Source organism: Vanacampus margaritifer, chromosome 1, assembly GCF_051991255.1.
Source record: "Vanacampus margaritifer isolate UIUO_Vmar chromosome 1, RoL_Vmar_1.0, whole genome shotgun sequence".
Taxonomy (NCBI): domain Eukaryota; kingdom Metazoa; phylum Chordata; class Actinopteri; order Syngnathiformes; family Syngnathidae; genus Vanacampus; species Vanacampus margaritifer.
In genome coordinates, this window is record NC_135432.1 from 33,487,283 (window position 1) to 33,501,827 (window position 14,545).

The 14,545-nt window shown below is 41.2% G+C and overlaps 2 protein-coding genes across 7 annotated transcripts in view; one reads left to right on the plus strand and one right to left on the minus strand.

Annotated features, from left to right (window-relative positions):
• The first annotated feature begins 490 nt into the window (after positions 1-490).
• trim108 (tripartite motif containing 108) lies at positions 491-9,284 on the plus strand. The gene is made up of 2 exons (XM_077549784.1): positions 491-1,206; positions 7,508-9,284. Exons 1-2 carry the CDS (start codon positions 853-855, stop codon positions 8,777-8,779), a joined length of 1,626 nt encoding a protein of 541 aa, XP_077405910.1. The 5' UTR covers positions 491-852; the 3' UTR covers positions 8,780-9,284.
• The window catches only part of abcc4 (ATP binding cassette subfamily C member 4 (PEL blood group)), a 45,271-nt gene continuing 35,295 nt past the window's right edge, over positions 4,570-14,545 (minus strand). For 2 of the 6 annotated variants that reach the window (XM_077549707.1, XM_077549733.1), the window contains 9 exons: positions 14,363-14,473; positions 14,186-14,286; positions 12,826-13,017; positions 12,595-12,750; positions 12,355-12,444; positions 12,044-12,216; positions 11,771-11,876; positions 11,554-11,688; positions 11,235-11,437 (listed from right to left, as the gene is read on the minus strand). In XM_077549707.1, coding sequence (XP_077405833.1) covers positions 11,348-11,437; positions 11,554-11,688; positions 11,771-11,876; positions 12,044-12,216; positions 12,355-12,444; positions 12,595-12,750; positions 12,826-13,017; positions 14,186-14,286; positions 14,363-14,473 — 1,154 coding nt within the window. In that variant the 3' untranslated portion in view covers positions 11,235-11,347. Of the gene's footprint in view, positions 4,772-8,966; positions 9,112-11,234; positions 11,438-11,553; positions 11,689-11,770; positions 11,877-12,043; positions 12,217-12,354; positions 12,445-12,594; positions 12,751-12,825; positions 13,018-14,185; positions 14,287-14,335; positions 14,474-14,545 lie in introns of those variants that run through there. The other 4 variants (XM_077549727.1, XM_077549717.1, XR_013289087.1 and 1 more) reach the window with 4 other exon arrangements.

Below are 14,545 nucleotides of genomic sequence, written 5' to 3' on the forward strand. Positions count from 1 at the left end.
CAGAATAGCCAGCTAGAAAAAGTTGGCTTGACGTTCGTTGTTTGATATTCACTCCTACCGTCTAATTTAGGAACCGTCTACAAATTACATTCTCCAGAGTGACGTATCATCAAATCACCATAAAGGTTATATATATTTTTTATTCTGACTGCTGTAAGAAACTGGGAATGATAAGCAACTACCTACTACAGCTCCAATATTTATCATATATCTCATTTTGGACAATTTGAGGACATTTAAGGGACAAAAAATGTTTCAAAAATATTCACCAAAAATCTACAAAAACACATTTTGTCATCCTTAATAGGCTGTAGTACAGAGGTGGGCAATCTCGGTCCTCGAGGGCCGGAGTCCTGCAGGTTTTGTAGGTTTCTCACTTCCAACACAAGCTGATTCCAATCAACAGGATCGTTATCAGGCTTATGCAGAGCTTGCTGATGAGCTGATCATATAGCAGCTGTGTTGGAGAAGGGCAACACGCAAAACCTGCAGGACTGCGGCCCTCGATGCCCACCTCTGCTGTAGTAGATAGCAATGTTATGCAACTCACTATACTACAGCTCCAATATTTATCATATGTTTCATTTTGGACAATTTGAGGACATTTAAGGGACAAAAATGTTTTTTTCTCGCTAGAATAGCGTGCATAATCCGTAAATGGAAGATGAACCATTTTACACTACTGGGCTCCCCTGACTTCTTAGAATGCCCCGACTCCCTCCTCGCTAATGTGTTAAACAGTTCTAACATAAGTCCACTAGAGTGTGACATAACATCCCTTAAAATAAATAATCAAATAAATAAATAAAAGAAGGCCTGGCTTGCCCACTTCTGGGCAAACAACAGATTGCGATGAGTCATACCTCATTACATAATAAATGCTTCAAGGCGGTTGTTTCCTGGTTGAGCGTCAGGAAGCGAGCGAGTATAGAGATGGCCGCTGCCTCTTTCGCAGACGACTTGACGTGTTCAATTTGCCTGACAATTTTTACCAATCCAGTTACTCTCCTCTGCGGCCACTCTTTCTGCAGAACATGTCTGACAGACTTTTTGGACACACATCTCCAGTGTCCGCAATGTCGGACGCCGGTCGCCTTCGGGAAGGAAGTGGCGGCCCTTTCTACCAACTTTATCTTGCTCAGCCTTGCTGAAAAAGCCAAACATGCAGACGGGATCGACAAAGAGCATATGACAGCAAAAGTTGAGGTAAAGTATGCCGGGGCTATAGTATTGGTTGATTGCAAGCGTTCATCACATAGGAGTTTTGTTGTTAATTATTATTATTTTTCCTTATTTATCATTTTAAACGTTGAGAGTCAGTTGGGACTTGGGGAGTTGTCTCATGTGGTTACTTCTCCGCCGTCAAGATGGCAACCAGGGCACACGACACGAAGGTTTCTGTGGCCTGGGGGGGAATTAAAACATTTAATATGTTGTGACATATTGGAAATGTTTTATAACGGGCATTAAATGTAAAAAGGTCTATTCCAAATAAGTATTTGGAAGTGACCTTTAAAAGGAAGTGACCTGAGGTGAAATTTTACAGAAATATTATCCAGCCAATATGACCAAGTTCAATAGGGACATTGACACAAGTTGCTCTTTTTGTGGAAACCACCCAGAGACAATTCAACATCTCTTCTGGATCTGTGCACTCTCTCTAACTTTCTGGAAAGATTTTTGTAGATTTGTTATTGGGCATCTTTACAGAGATCTTTCGTTCAAATGGGAAAATATAGTTTTTTGTTGTTTTAGGAAGTACGTTAATGAAGAAATCGTTTGTATTATTAATTTGTTAATGCTTTAGTGCAATTTTTTAAACTTTTTAAACGCAAGTATGGAACTCAAAAACCCAACTTCACACACTTTCACATTGATACGATCACCTATATTAGACATATAAATTACTCTCATAACAGAGGCTCTGAAAACTGTCAATATTAAAAATAAATACGTTATTTGGATATATATGAAACCCGCGACATTATTATGTTTTTTTGTGGTGTTGATTTGTTTTCTTTATGTTGTACACTAGTATACTAATATATGATGTTTCACTTTGTTTATTTCGGGTATTGACCATTTGCACCGACGTCACGTGATCACGTGACTGCCCTATGAAGGACTGCGGAAGGAAATGATTGTTGAATCGAAGTGGACATGACCCGGAGCGACTTAGTGAATTAGCGACTGTTATTTTACAAATTAAAAGTTATTATTGCCCATAGAGCCATGGAATCTTTTACTTCAACCGAAGGTCACCTGTCAGTCGAAGTTGCACATTTAGTCGGGACTCAGAGAGCGCGATATTTACTTAAGTTGGAGATCGCTAGTTTGAAAACAGCCCCTTACCTTCTGTTGATTGCTGTTTTTACCAAGTTAATCAAATGGCCGACTTGCCGGAATTCACAGCGCACGACCTATAACATTATGTAGTCAATGCGTCTCTCCTCCTTACAATGGAGCTGATTCAAAAGCTGAGTTTCTGGGACGAGATGCTACGCTCACACCGGGGACAATATACCTCGTAATGCAACGGTAAAACTTGTTGATCATGCTAACTGACTTATTTTTAAATGGTCCGTTCTATATTGAAACGTTGTGATGATGTCATGCTACTATGTTTACTAGCATGGAACAAATGATTATCGTAGTGACGAGTTATGCAGTAATTTCATGAATATGATTCTGGCTCCAGATTGAGAAACTCCAAGCACAAAGACGAAATCCCCCATTATTAAACAGTCAGATGCACTTAATAGTTTTGAAGAAGGTGCGTTTTAAAACTAAGCTGTGTGTTTGTCCAGTTGGAGTGGACGCTAACTATCTGGCTCGTTAATGATGGGCTGATCGGCCAATGATCTTCAGCCTGACGAAGGAACTCAGGACCTTGGTGCCAACGGTGTGGTCGGGACTGTTCCTTCAAGGTCTTACCAAGTGTAATGTCATCTGCTGGGTTGTTAGCACTATCTACATATCTCCAGGTGCTCACATCAGTAAGGGTCTGGATTTCTGCAATGCGAGTGCCCACAATAACTTCATAGTGGCAGGATTCTGACTTGATCCAGTGAAGAACGGTAGTGGAGTCTAACCAGAAAATGACATTCCTGATGGGTTAGGTGAGCTCAGTTTGAAGTACGCCAGCTAGTTGAGCGCCAGTGAGCGCCACACTCAATTCTAACCATGGCATGGATAACTGTTTCTTTGGTGCCACGCGGGACCTCGCCAGGACGAAGCAAACGTGGACTTGGTTCTGTGCATCTTCTGTTCGTAAATAAGCAACAGACCCAAATGCTCTTTCAGATGCATCACAGAAGATGTGAAGATCTCTACTTGATGTAGGATGGTCAGCAGATGCTGGTGCATAAAATCTGGGAATTTCTATTTGGATGAGGTCAGGAATTTCTTGTTCCCAAGCAAGCCATCTGTCCCTTAGACTGCTGGATCGGGTCATCCCAGCCTAATTGTTCCTTCCATAGATCCTGAACCAGAATCTTGGCTCTTGTTGTGAATGGCAAAATGAAGCCTAGTGGGTCATACTGGCAAGCCAGTCAGTACCTTGTAGACTTTCCGCAATATTGGTTGAGATATCTCTACAGGACTGTGTTTGTACATCAGGGAGTCACGGAGACAATTCCATCGTAATCCAATAGTTGGTTCTTGAAAATCTGTGCTTGATTGGGACAGCCATAACTCTTTGCTCTCAGATCTGACTTTGGGTGGAAGATGCTCAATGACTGCTGGGACGTTGCTAGCCCATTGACGTATCCCAAAGCCATCAGTGTAGAGCAGTTGACGTAAGTCATCGACAAGTGTTTGATCTTCCTCCTCTGAAGGGGTGCTGTTAAGACAGTTGTCCACGTAAAATGATTGCTCGACGCAACTGACAAGATTGCTGTTGGATTTACTTGTGTTCTGGACATGTCGCTGCAGATAATAGATGACACAACAAGGGTTGCACGTAGTGCCAAAGGGCAGAACTTACCATTTATACATTTTAGGTTCCTCAATCCTCTTCATGTCCCTCCAGATGAAACGCAGAACTGGCTTATCATGTGGCAAAAGTCGAATCTGGTGGAACATAGCTTTGATGTCACCACTCACTGCTACTGGGTACTTCCGAAAACGGATGAGGACTCTTAGCAGCGATGGTCCTAGAGCAGGTCCAGTGAGAAGATGATCATTCAGGGACTTCCCTGGTGCTGCAAAGAACAATTGAAGTCAACCCTGTCTTTGTTATTGTGCTGCACCATATGATGAGGTGTAAACCAGGACTCGGGGGTTGAGTAAGCTACCTCAGGTGGAATCACTGCCACAAAGCCCAACAATTCCAACCTTTGGATCTCCTGGCAATATACTGTGGCGCGGTGCGGGTCTTTGGCAAGCCTCCTTTCCATGCTACGAAGGCTTGGCAGCACTGCTTCCATGGAAGCGTGGAATGTAGTGGAGTTGGCACGACAAAGCAGCGGTGTTGCAGATCTCTCTATTCTGTCTACAGGGACCCTGATTGAAGATGTTTTGAGAAGTTCCAGGGCTTGCCGATCTTGCTTTGATCGGCTTAACTGCTTCTTGCTTATATATGTTAGCACATCAATCTGCCAAAGTCGCTCGACATTCTGGTGGAGCTCATGTAGAGGTGATACAATTGTTGTGAACAGGCACTGTCGCTCGGAGGTGGATACCTCGTCAGCAGAGGTGGGACCTTGAAGTGACCTGCCGAGCTTGGTGTGGACTGTGATGGGTCCTCCAGGTGGACGGGAACGCACTGGCTCTATGGGTGCCAAGAGATGAGGCATGTCAGACCCGATTAGCAACAAAGGTTAAGCGTGATCAATAGGAGGCAATGGTAGGTCGCAAAGGTGTTTAAATCGCCGTTGAAGCATCAACACCGGGTGCGAATGTTCTGAGAGGTAAATGCTTGTCATTTGTGGTATTTCTCCTGGGGTTTGGAGAGAGAAGATGCGTAAAAGTCAACTGAAGCCCCACTACCTTTTGGTGAACTGTTCTGATGGCGAGTGTCTCAGGCTCTAAAGTGAAATTCAGAGATTTCACAGCTTGCGGAAAGATGATACTGCGTAAGTCTCCGGTGTTCTGTCTCCATTACATAGTCAAATCTTCACGGTCAATGCGGCTTTATCAATAACAGATCTATACAAAATAACATCAGGTTAGTTCAAGATTTGTTGGATTACAATCGTCTAATTGTGGATGATGTTTTTTTTTTTTCTGTTCCTGGACTTCTACGAAGCATTCAATTCTTTAGAACACCAATTTATGTTTAAAGTCTTACAACTGTTTGGTTTTGGCCCAACATTTTGTAACATTATCAAATGCTTTTATGATCATTCAACCAGCTCTTTAGCATTATTTTATGGCACCTCTCCTCGCTTCACTATCAACAGAGGAGTTAAACAAGGCTATTGAAACTTTAGCAATATATGTTAAAAATTCCAATTCCAAACAGGTAGTCATTAGCCAATTGGCTGATGACAAAAAAAAAGAATCAAACCCTAAGGCTCAAGACCTTCTCGAAAGCGCCAGGTTTGAATCTTAATTACTGTAAATGTGAGTTAATGGCCATACATGATTGCAGTCTAACCGATGCTTTTAACATAACAATTAAATCCACTACAAAATATCTTGGTGTTAACAAAAAATACACAGATTAGTGAAAACCTGAATATTGGGGGGAAAAAATAAAAATCCCATAATGCAAATCTAAATTAAATATATGGCTTCAAAGAGACCGGACAATCTTTGGTAGAATTAATTAACCAAGATGGAGTCCTTAGCTCGTTGTATTTTCACCGGCAATATCTAATCAATTCATAAAAGCCATGAATTAAATAATCTTCAATTTCATCTGAAGAAATCAAACCCATTACATCAGGGGTCTGTTTAAAAAATGGGGAGGAATAGATGTAGTCCTTGCATGTGATTTTAAAATTGACAATCAAATTTTTCTTCATTCCATAAACAAGTTTTGTTGTGTTGAAAATGAATGCACACTCACGACTTCAGTCCACATCGCACCCCCCATGTGGAACAATAGTTAATGTGCTTTGCAATGGGAAATCGCTCTTCTTGCAACATTGTATACCACAACATTTTGGAAAGACTTTCAAGACTGGATTTCAACAAAGCTTGTTCTTTCTGTTCTTCTTACTAAGGACATTATAATTTTTGCTCTTATTCTGGAAGATAATGATGTATGTGGAATGATGCTGATCAATTTACTATTATTGGCTAAATATTTCATTCATGGCTCCAAATGGAGAAAGACGAAGTCCCTTTTTGAAAGAACTCCCAGACAATCACGTCAAATCTTTGAAGTTGATGAAAATGAAAAGTGCAAAAGCTTTGCTCAGTGCTTATACAAAGTTTGGTGTCTTTGTCGACTCTAATCTTGCAGAAATAGGAATGGAAGTTGTTTTCTTCTTTTTTTCTTTATGTGCTCAGTGTGTCTTATATGGTTGCAAAAGTATGTTGTATATTTCAAGCTGTCTATTTGTTGTAGAATAAATTTTGTTAGTTTGAACTTGCACAACTTTAATATAACTTTCGTGATGTTTATTGTTGATGGTGCACGTTTAATAAAGCATAAAAAAAGCAAATGGATGTTATGTAGTCGTAGCCAATCAGATCGCAGTTTGTTGCGACATTACGCTGCGCGAGCCTATCTTTTTTTTTTCCTACTATCATTCGGGTGACAGTGGAGTTCTCCAATGAAAGCCGGCGAGACTTCCTTGTTCACCGACCCGCTCCCTCGACCATTGATAGGCAGTTTGCAACAGCGAAATCCAACCCAAGACACGCTTAGGACCGCCCCCTCATTTGAATAACATTTTGACTTGGCAGTATGGATCAAAGCGGCCAAAATTCAAAATAAATGAATGACTAAAAGCGAAAATAAAAACGAATGAAATGAAATGAATTATTTTGGCAGTTTTAGTCCTCAAAGCGCGAGTCATTTTTGGAAGTTTGTTGACTGTAAACAAAATGCCACTTTTGTTAACGTGTGACTGTGAGTCGCTGTTCTGATCTGATTCCTCAATCTATCTAAAAAATAATAATTTGATGTAGTGCGTTATCAATCAATGATATATTATTAATTAAAAATACAATGAATAGATTTTATAGAGCAATGCACAAAAAATGATGTGCCTGGAAAGTCAGAAAAATATCCACATTGAGCCACAAAAATCCTCCCTTGGTTGACAACAGCATATTGTACAGTCACTGTACATTATTTAGGAAAATTTCAGTCACTAATGTATGCATGTACACACACCCATGCAAATGAAGAACACTAGTCAAGGTTACCTAGCCTTGTCCAGCCAGCTCTCAAAGTTTGATTTCCTCGAGCATTTGTGATCATTGAACCTCAATATTTTTCCCCGGCAGTGGGGATTTCTTGAACAAATGGATACGTGCCAACAAAAGAAATGTTCTTGTGAAATCAGTTTCTTACGCTTGTATTAATTATCAAGACATTTTCTTTCGACAGGTTGCTGAAATGTGCCCGGAGCATGATGAGAAGCTGAAACTGTATTGTGTGACCGACCAGCAGCTGACTTGCATCATATGTCGAGATGGCGAGCGGCATGAAGGACACACATTCAAACCCATCAAGGAAGCAGCCGCGTCGGTGAAGCGGGAGCTGGGGAAGGGGCTGGACAGAGTTTCTGGAGACATCGAAACTCTGGAGAGTTTGCTAAGCGCTCAGAGGGAGAAGATAATGTCAAATCGTGGCAGGTCTTTTCAACTGTTGAACCAGATCAGTGCGGAGTTTGCGGAGATGCACCGCTTTTTGCAAAAGAGAGAGAAGGAGCTCAAAGATGAAGTGAAACGCCAAGAGGACAAAGATGTGGTGCACATGACCAAGATGGTCAACGCCATGGAGGCGGGGCTGTCCCAGAATAGAGAGCTGCAAGCTAAGGCGGCCCAAGTCCTGGAAGTTTCCAACCCTGAGAAATTTTTAAGGGCCTGCACCGAAGGGGCCGGCGCCATGCTTCAAGAAGCATTTCCATCAAAAGTAAATGAATACTCGTTGGTTGAAAGCACTCTTTCCTTGGGACCTTATGAGAGTCACCTGAAGTTTTTTGTTTGGAAAGAGATGCTTCAGGTGATAGAACCTCGAGAACAACAACTCGTGCTCAAAGGGGAGGAGAGGCAAAACAACGTGTCTGTTGACAGACGCAGTCTGCGCCAACAACAACTCGTGCTCAAAGGGGAGGAGAGGCAAAACGTGTCTGTTGACGGACACAGTCTGCTCCATGGTCCCTACGCTGAATATCGAAACCTTCAAAGAAGTCAACCATTGCTCAACACTGCTTTGTATCATGGATTTGGCACAAGTGAGAACCAATTCACTTCAGGGAGTCATCCATTGCGCAACACTGCTTTGTATCATGCATTTGCCACAAGTGTGAACCAATTCACTTCAGGGAAGCACTACTGGGAAATAGAAGTTGGCCAGATCGGCCAAGGTGGCCTTTGGGAAGTGGGGATACAGGATCATATTATCACATGCCAAGATGGAAAGCTTTCCACCAGTTGTCCACAAGGAGTAACTTTACTCTCTCTCCCAAACATACCACAGAAGATCGGCATCTATCTGAACCTCTCCTCCCAGCAGCTCTCTTTCTACGATGCGACCAACATGACACACATCAATACAGTGAGCACCAAAGGCTCAAAAGCATCCGCGATGTCAGCATACCTGAAAATCCATTACAGCACACCAAATGTCATCCTTTTCAAAGTGTGCTGTTATTAAAAAACAACAACCCCAGAAGACAGAAGAATTCAAAATAGGATTAATTGCAGTATTATCATTGCTGTCCAAACTCGTACATACATTATTTGACACGTTTGCTGGAAACAGGAGCTCATAACATCCACAGAAAGATATTTTTAATGATTTAAATAAAAGGAGTTAAGCTGTTTGTTTTTTTTTTGCAAAAGGGACAGGATGACAGACGACTTAAGAAGCATTTGAAAGTCCCGGAGTGTCCTCGTCAGCCTCAACCCCATACAACACCTGTGGAGGAGGTTGAAAGTCCGTGTTGCCCGGCGACAGCCCCAAAACATCACTGATTTTGAGGAAATCTGCATGGAGGAATAGACCAAAAATACCATGTGTGCGAATTCGGCAAAGACCTACGGTTAAACGTTTGGCCTCTGTCATTGCTCACAAAGTTAGCTTACAAAGTGTTGAGTTCAACTGCTATTGACCAAATGCTTATTTTCCAGTTACCAATAAATCATTTAAAAAAATCCAACAGTGTGATTTGCAGATTATTTTTTTTTACATTCTGTCTCTCACAGTTGTGTGCAATGATGAAAATGACAGACCTGCCATTTTAAGTGGCAGAACTTGCACAATCGGTGGCTGGGTAAATACCTTTTTTTCTTTTTTACCCCACTGTGTGTGTATATACACTGTTAAAAAAAGGGAACACTAAAGTATCAGCTGCCCTCATGTAGCTGTTTTACAATCGGTAACTAGGAATTACAAATTACTGTAGAAGAATAGAAAATTGTTATTAATTTAATGCACTTTTAAGGAAAAATGCTATATTGGGCTTTTTTTTTAAAACAATTTTAATAATCAAGAGTTGAATTCTCATACTGATTTTGATATAAAAAAATCTAAAATACTTTACTCTTTACTAATAATGGGAAATAAAATTCATGAACCACTTAAAGTATTTATTTTTAATATATATATTTATACTTCTTTGGCTGATGCTCTTGGTTTAAAGGTGCAGTGGGAATTTAATCAATTTCCGTTGCATTCACATTTATCTTCAAACCAAGAGCACTATCTAGAGGAGCATTGCAAGTAGTTCTTGAAGCTTCATTTTCTCATCACCACCTGACACCTGCATCTTGCCAATCCCCTCAGAAGCTATTTGGCAAAAGAGCTATGATGCTTGAGTGAGAATATCTGCATAATTGAACACACGCGTTATGTGTCGAGCTTCACATGAGTTCTCGCCGCTCATAGCCGCCTTCGTCATCAATGCACGAGCCGAGAATGATGGCACTTTTGGTTGGCTCAGACCAGGCAGGGCCGTAACTAGTCAATTGGAGGCCAGAGCAAACAGTCAAGTTGTTCTGCTTTTTTAATTTGTTGCAATGATCTTAAGTTAGCTTATGTTAAAATGTTTACTATGACCTAAAAAGTGTGAATTTGAGATAATTCTTCTATTCCCTGAAGTCCTTAAAATCCTTCTAGAGCATTACCTCAACACTTTTCCTGTAATTAGTGACATTATTCAACATTTCATGTAGTTTACATTTTCAACCACTTTTATCCCCACATATTGTAATATAAAACATTTCTGCACTTGGCCATATTTTTATATGATAAAATAGCAAGTTTTGAAGACATAATGTATTAGTAATTATGATTATTAGGAATTTCTGACTTGCGTAACACTGATTTCTGGACTAGTTATTTTTGGCCACTTCACGACATCCTTACATATTGTTATGCTCATTTTATTTATCTTACAAGTCTCTATCCAATGATGTCCTCTATTTTGATATAAAGGCGGTTGTAATTGTTTGGAACATACATCATAATGTGTTAGGATCTCAGATTTTGGACAGGTGTGCATGGGTTAGGTTGCTTGCTGTGGTCCAAGGAATATTCTGACACATGGAAAATTACTATTCAATTCCACCATTAAATTCTCATACTTTTTTTTTTGTTTAACAAAAGCCTTGCTTCAAGTCCCAGGGATTCACCCGAAGAAAAAAAAAGTTCCTCAAAATTCTAAAATCGCTCTTCAAATGAAGTCATTGATTAGCAAAACTATTCCTCAAAGAAAATGTTATTTTGACCCTTGATATTAGATGTATAAATTGGTCGTGAATAATAGATTCAATAGTCATATTCAAGATCGTAGTTCGCAATTTAATGAAAAAACACCGTATTTCACATTTTTGCTATTTAATTGACTAGTCATTTAATTATTGCACACAAAAAAATCTTAGACCTTAAAAAAAAATTAGAGTAAAACTATCCCTCAACTTGGATCTTTTATTAAAATGTTGCCTGATTAAAGGAGGCAGTTTTGATTTGTGGCAGGCTCACAATGACCATAAAACAAGTTGTTTTTTTTAAACTGCTTGTACCTGGTCTTTACATTTTGAAACACTCACCATGCTCACAAAAAGATACTTGGCACTTGTGTTTGGCGCACGTTAAAATAAAGTGACTGTTGCAGATTGAAAACAAGGCAGCGTTTTTATGTGTGAAAAATAAGTTTGTACAGCAGTGGTTCGCATCATGTGCGTACATTTGGCATGTGACCTCTCCAACGTAGTGCGCGGCTCACAGAGCTGTCTCAAAGATGACCAAACTCCCATCCGATACGTCCGCTTCCCCGTTACTGTAGTTGGGTCGGCTTCTGCTGTCATAAGCCTGAAACGCAAACGAGCAGCGTTCATTTAGCTTTTCCTTAAGTTTCACTCGTGCCAGTGAAGCTGAGCTGGCGTGACGTGGCTCCCAAAACGTTCAAACTTTCGACATGGACTTGCCTTTTTAGCTGCCTCCAGCAGGGCGGCAGCCTCCTGCTTGCCAGTCTGCTGCACCATTTTACGAAAAATAGAAGAGGGGTCTAAGAGAAGCGTGTACGGCTCATCGTATGCGTGGATTCGCCCTGCATCTAGAACCTGGAATCAAGCACGTAAATGTGATTTCATGTGGGAAATATGTACGTATGCATGGAGTGAATGTGACAGAAAGAGGCGGCACCAGGATGCGATCGCTGTCTATGATGGTGTTAAGGCGATGAGCGATGGTGAGCACGGTGCATTCCTGGAACTTCTCTCGGATAGTTCTCTGGATCAGTTCATCGGTCCTGCAAACACGTGCGCAATGGATGTTAAGCCTGTTTCAGCCTTACGAGCGAACCAGAGTGATTAGTCAGCATTTTTTTTTTTGCACACGTCTACAAGTCAAAGAAATCAGATCAGATCAGTGGGCACGCCCTTTTGTAAACTTGTCTTTAAGTTTATGTTGACTGACCTGGGATCCACGTTGGCGGTGGCCTCATCAATGATGAGAATGCGGTTTTTCCTCAGGATGGCTCTGGCTAAACACACCAGCTGCCTCTGGCCCACGCTGAAGTTGGAGCCAGACTCAGCCAGAACAGTTTCCAGTTTCCCAGGAAGCTCCTCCACCACACCCTTCAGCTGGACCTGCAACCCACACAGAGTAAACATACAATTCTCAACATGTCCAAGCTGGTTGCGCTTTGAATATGATGTTATTATTTTCAAAAAGTGCTCATGTCACGTGGCATTCTGCATGATTGTGTCTGTTTGCATGCATGCCACCTCTTGTAGCGAATTCCACAGTTCCTCATCTGAATGCTGGTTGAAAGGGTCCAGGTTCTTTCTCATGGTACCCGTGAACAGCACCGGGTCCTGATGGAGGAATTGAGAGTGACACAAAGAAAACAGACAAATGGACTTGAGCCTTTTGGAAAATCCACAGGTTTGTGACTGAATGACAAACTATTCTAAGCCTGCTCCACAACAATCAACAGTATAATCTGATTCAAGGCTGGCAACCACCTGAGGAATGATAGACATCCTCTGACGTATGTCATGAAGACCCAGCTCAGAAGTCAACATGCCGTCAATGTAGATGTTTCCTTGGGGTTCAGCCAGGCGAAACAGTGCCGACACCAGGGAGCTCTTGCCGGCGCCCGTCCGACCCACGATGCCTACCTGACATCAGGAATGACCAATCACATCAGCTTTGGTCAGCCATCAGTGACATCATCGACAACATCCCTCTCTGACCTTCTCTTTGGGTTGGAATGTCACTTTCAAGTTGTCCAAAACTTTGGGACCATCAGGGCTGTAGGAAAAGTTGACCCTGTCAAAGGTCACCTGACCTTTTCCGGGCCAACCAGGCGGAGGTCGTTTTTTCGTTTCCCAGGGGGCTTCACTTTCCAGTTCGGTGTATTCCACTACACGCTCCACAGATGTCATCTGTTAAAAGGTTAACCACATTTTTTTCTATACTGGCTCACAGAAACATAATCTCAATTTACTGAAAGACTTGAATATCTTATAAAGGTTTGCAAAGGGGTAGACATTTCCGGTAAATTCACGGAAAGTTTCTGGTTAAAGCTACTGATCGCAGATAATTGAATTTCGAATCGCTACTGCCACTTGTGGCCTAAAAATGAAACCGCATTTCCCTTTCTTCACATACAGAAATGCGCACATTACGTCACATCCGCAGACACAGGGCGGGAAATTTGAACCTGAATCCAGTCTGAAAACTATTGGCCAGAGGCTTGCTGGAGTAGTTGTTGATCTACTAATTAGAAGATGTTTCAGTCAAAAATAAAAAAGTTATTGTAAAGATATTTTTGGCCAAATTGTTACAGAGAGCAGCTTTAATTTCCATACGGAAATGTTTTAGATTTTATGGGAATTTAGTGTGAATTGGGGCTAATTTAAAGGACAGGTATCCAATTTGAGGACGAATATCCACATTTTAATTTGTCATAAGCAAAAATCCACACAAAATAAATGTGTAGCACTCCTTCCATGCAAGAGCATTACAGTATATTAATTGCTCTTTTTTTTTTTACCCGAGCAGTGCCGTATCTGAAGCATAAGTCAAGGTACCGCTGCAATTGAAAGAAATATTTTTAATCAGGATTATGTAAAAATATATTTTCGATGACAAAATTCTCTATTAACAGCCAATCTTCAAATTTGTAACGTTCTGCTTTACCCTCGCTATAATGCACTTCACTTTTCGTGGCCTCGCTTTTTCACAATTTTTTGGGTGCAATTTTGCATGCATTTTTTTTTTATAGTAATGCACCTATTTTATAACATTTATGAAGGTTTGAACATTGAGAATGTTTATACAAGAGAGAAATGTGAAAAAATGCAAATGTCTCGATGAGAAAAGTATACAAAGTGTGTGGTGAGGGTTTTTACAGCCGTAAAACATTTATAATGTAAAACATAAAGTTAACTACTTTGCGGCTTTCATTTACTGCGGGCATTTTTTGGAACCAAACTCCAGTGCAAAACGAGGGAAAACTGTAATCCTGTTTATTCTTTTGAACTCTCATGAATTCCCATGGAAATGTCCAACTTCAAAACCTCATCATTTTGCAAAACGGGAGTCTCATACCATGTTCTCCACCTCAGCGCTCTGCCGGACCCCCCACTGGAACATGCCCATCAGAGTGATGGAATAGCTCAAAGCCAAACCCACAGAGCCGGCGTCCAGTTCTGGCAGGACAAACACATTTTCACAAAGCCTTCAATCTGACCGTCTCCCACAATACTTCATCTCGCTAATCCTTACGGTCGCGGAGCAGCAGGCAGCCAAATGTGGTGATTATCACAAAGATGGAGCACATGCCATCGAGGCGTACGGCAAACCAGCGAGACGTGGTCAGGAAAAGGAACCACGCCGCTGTTTCAGGAGCACAGGTTAGAATGGTCATTGTTCCTTCCATCAACAAACAATGACTCTCTCCTCAAACAA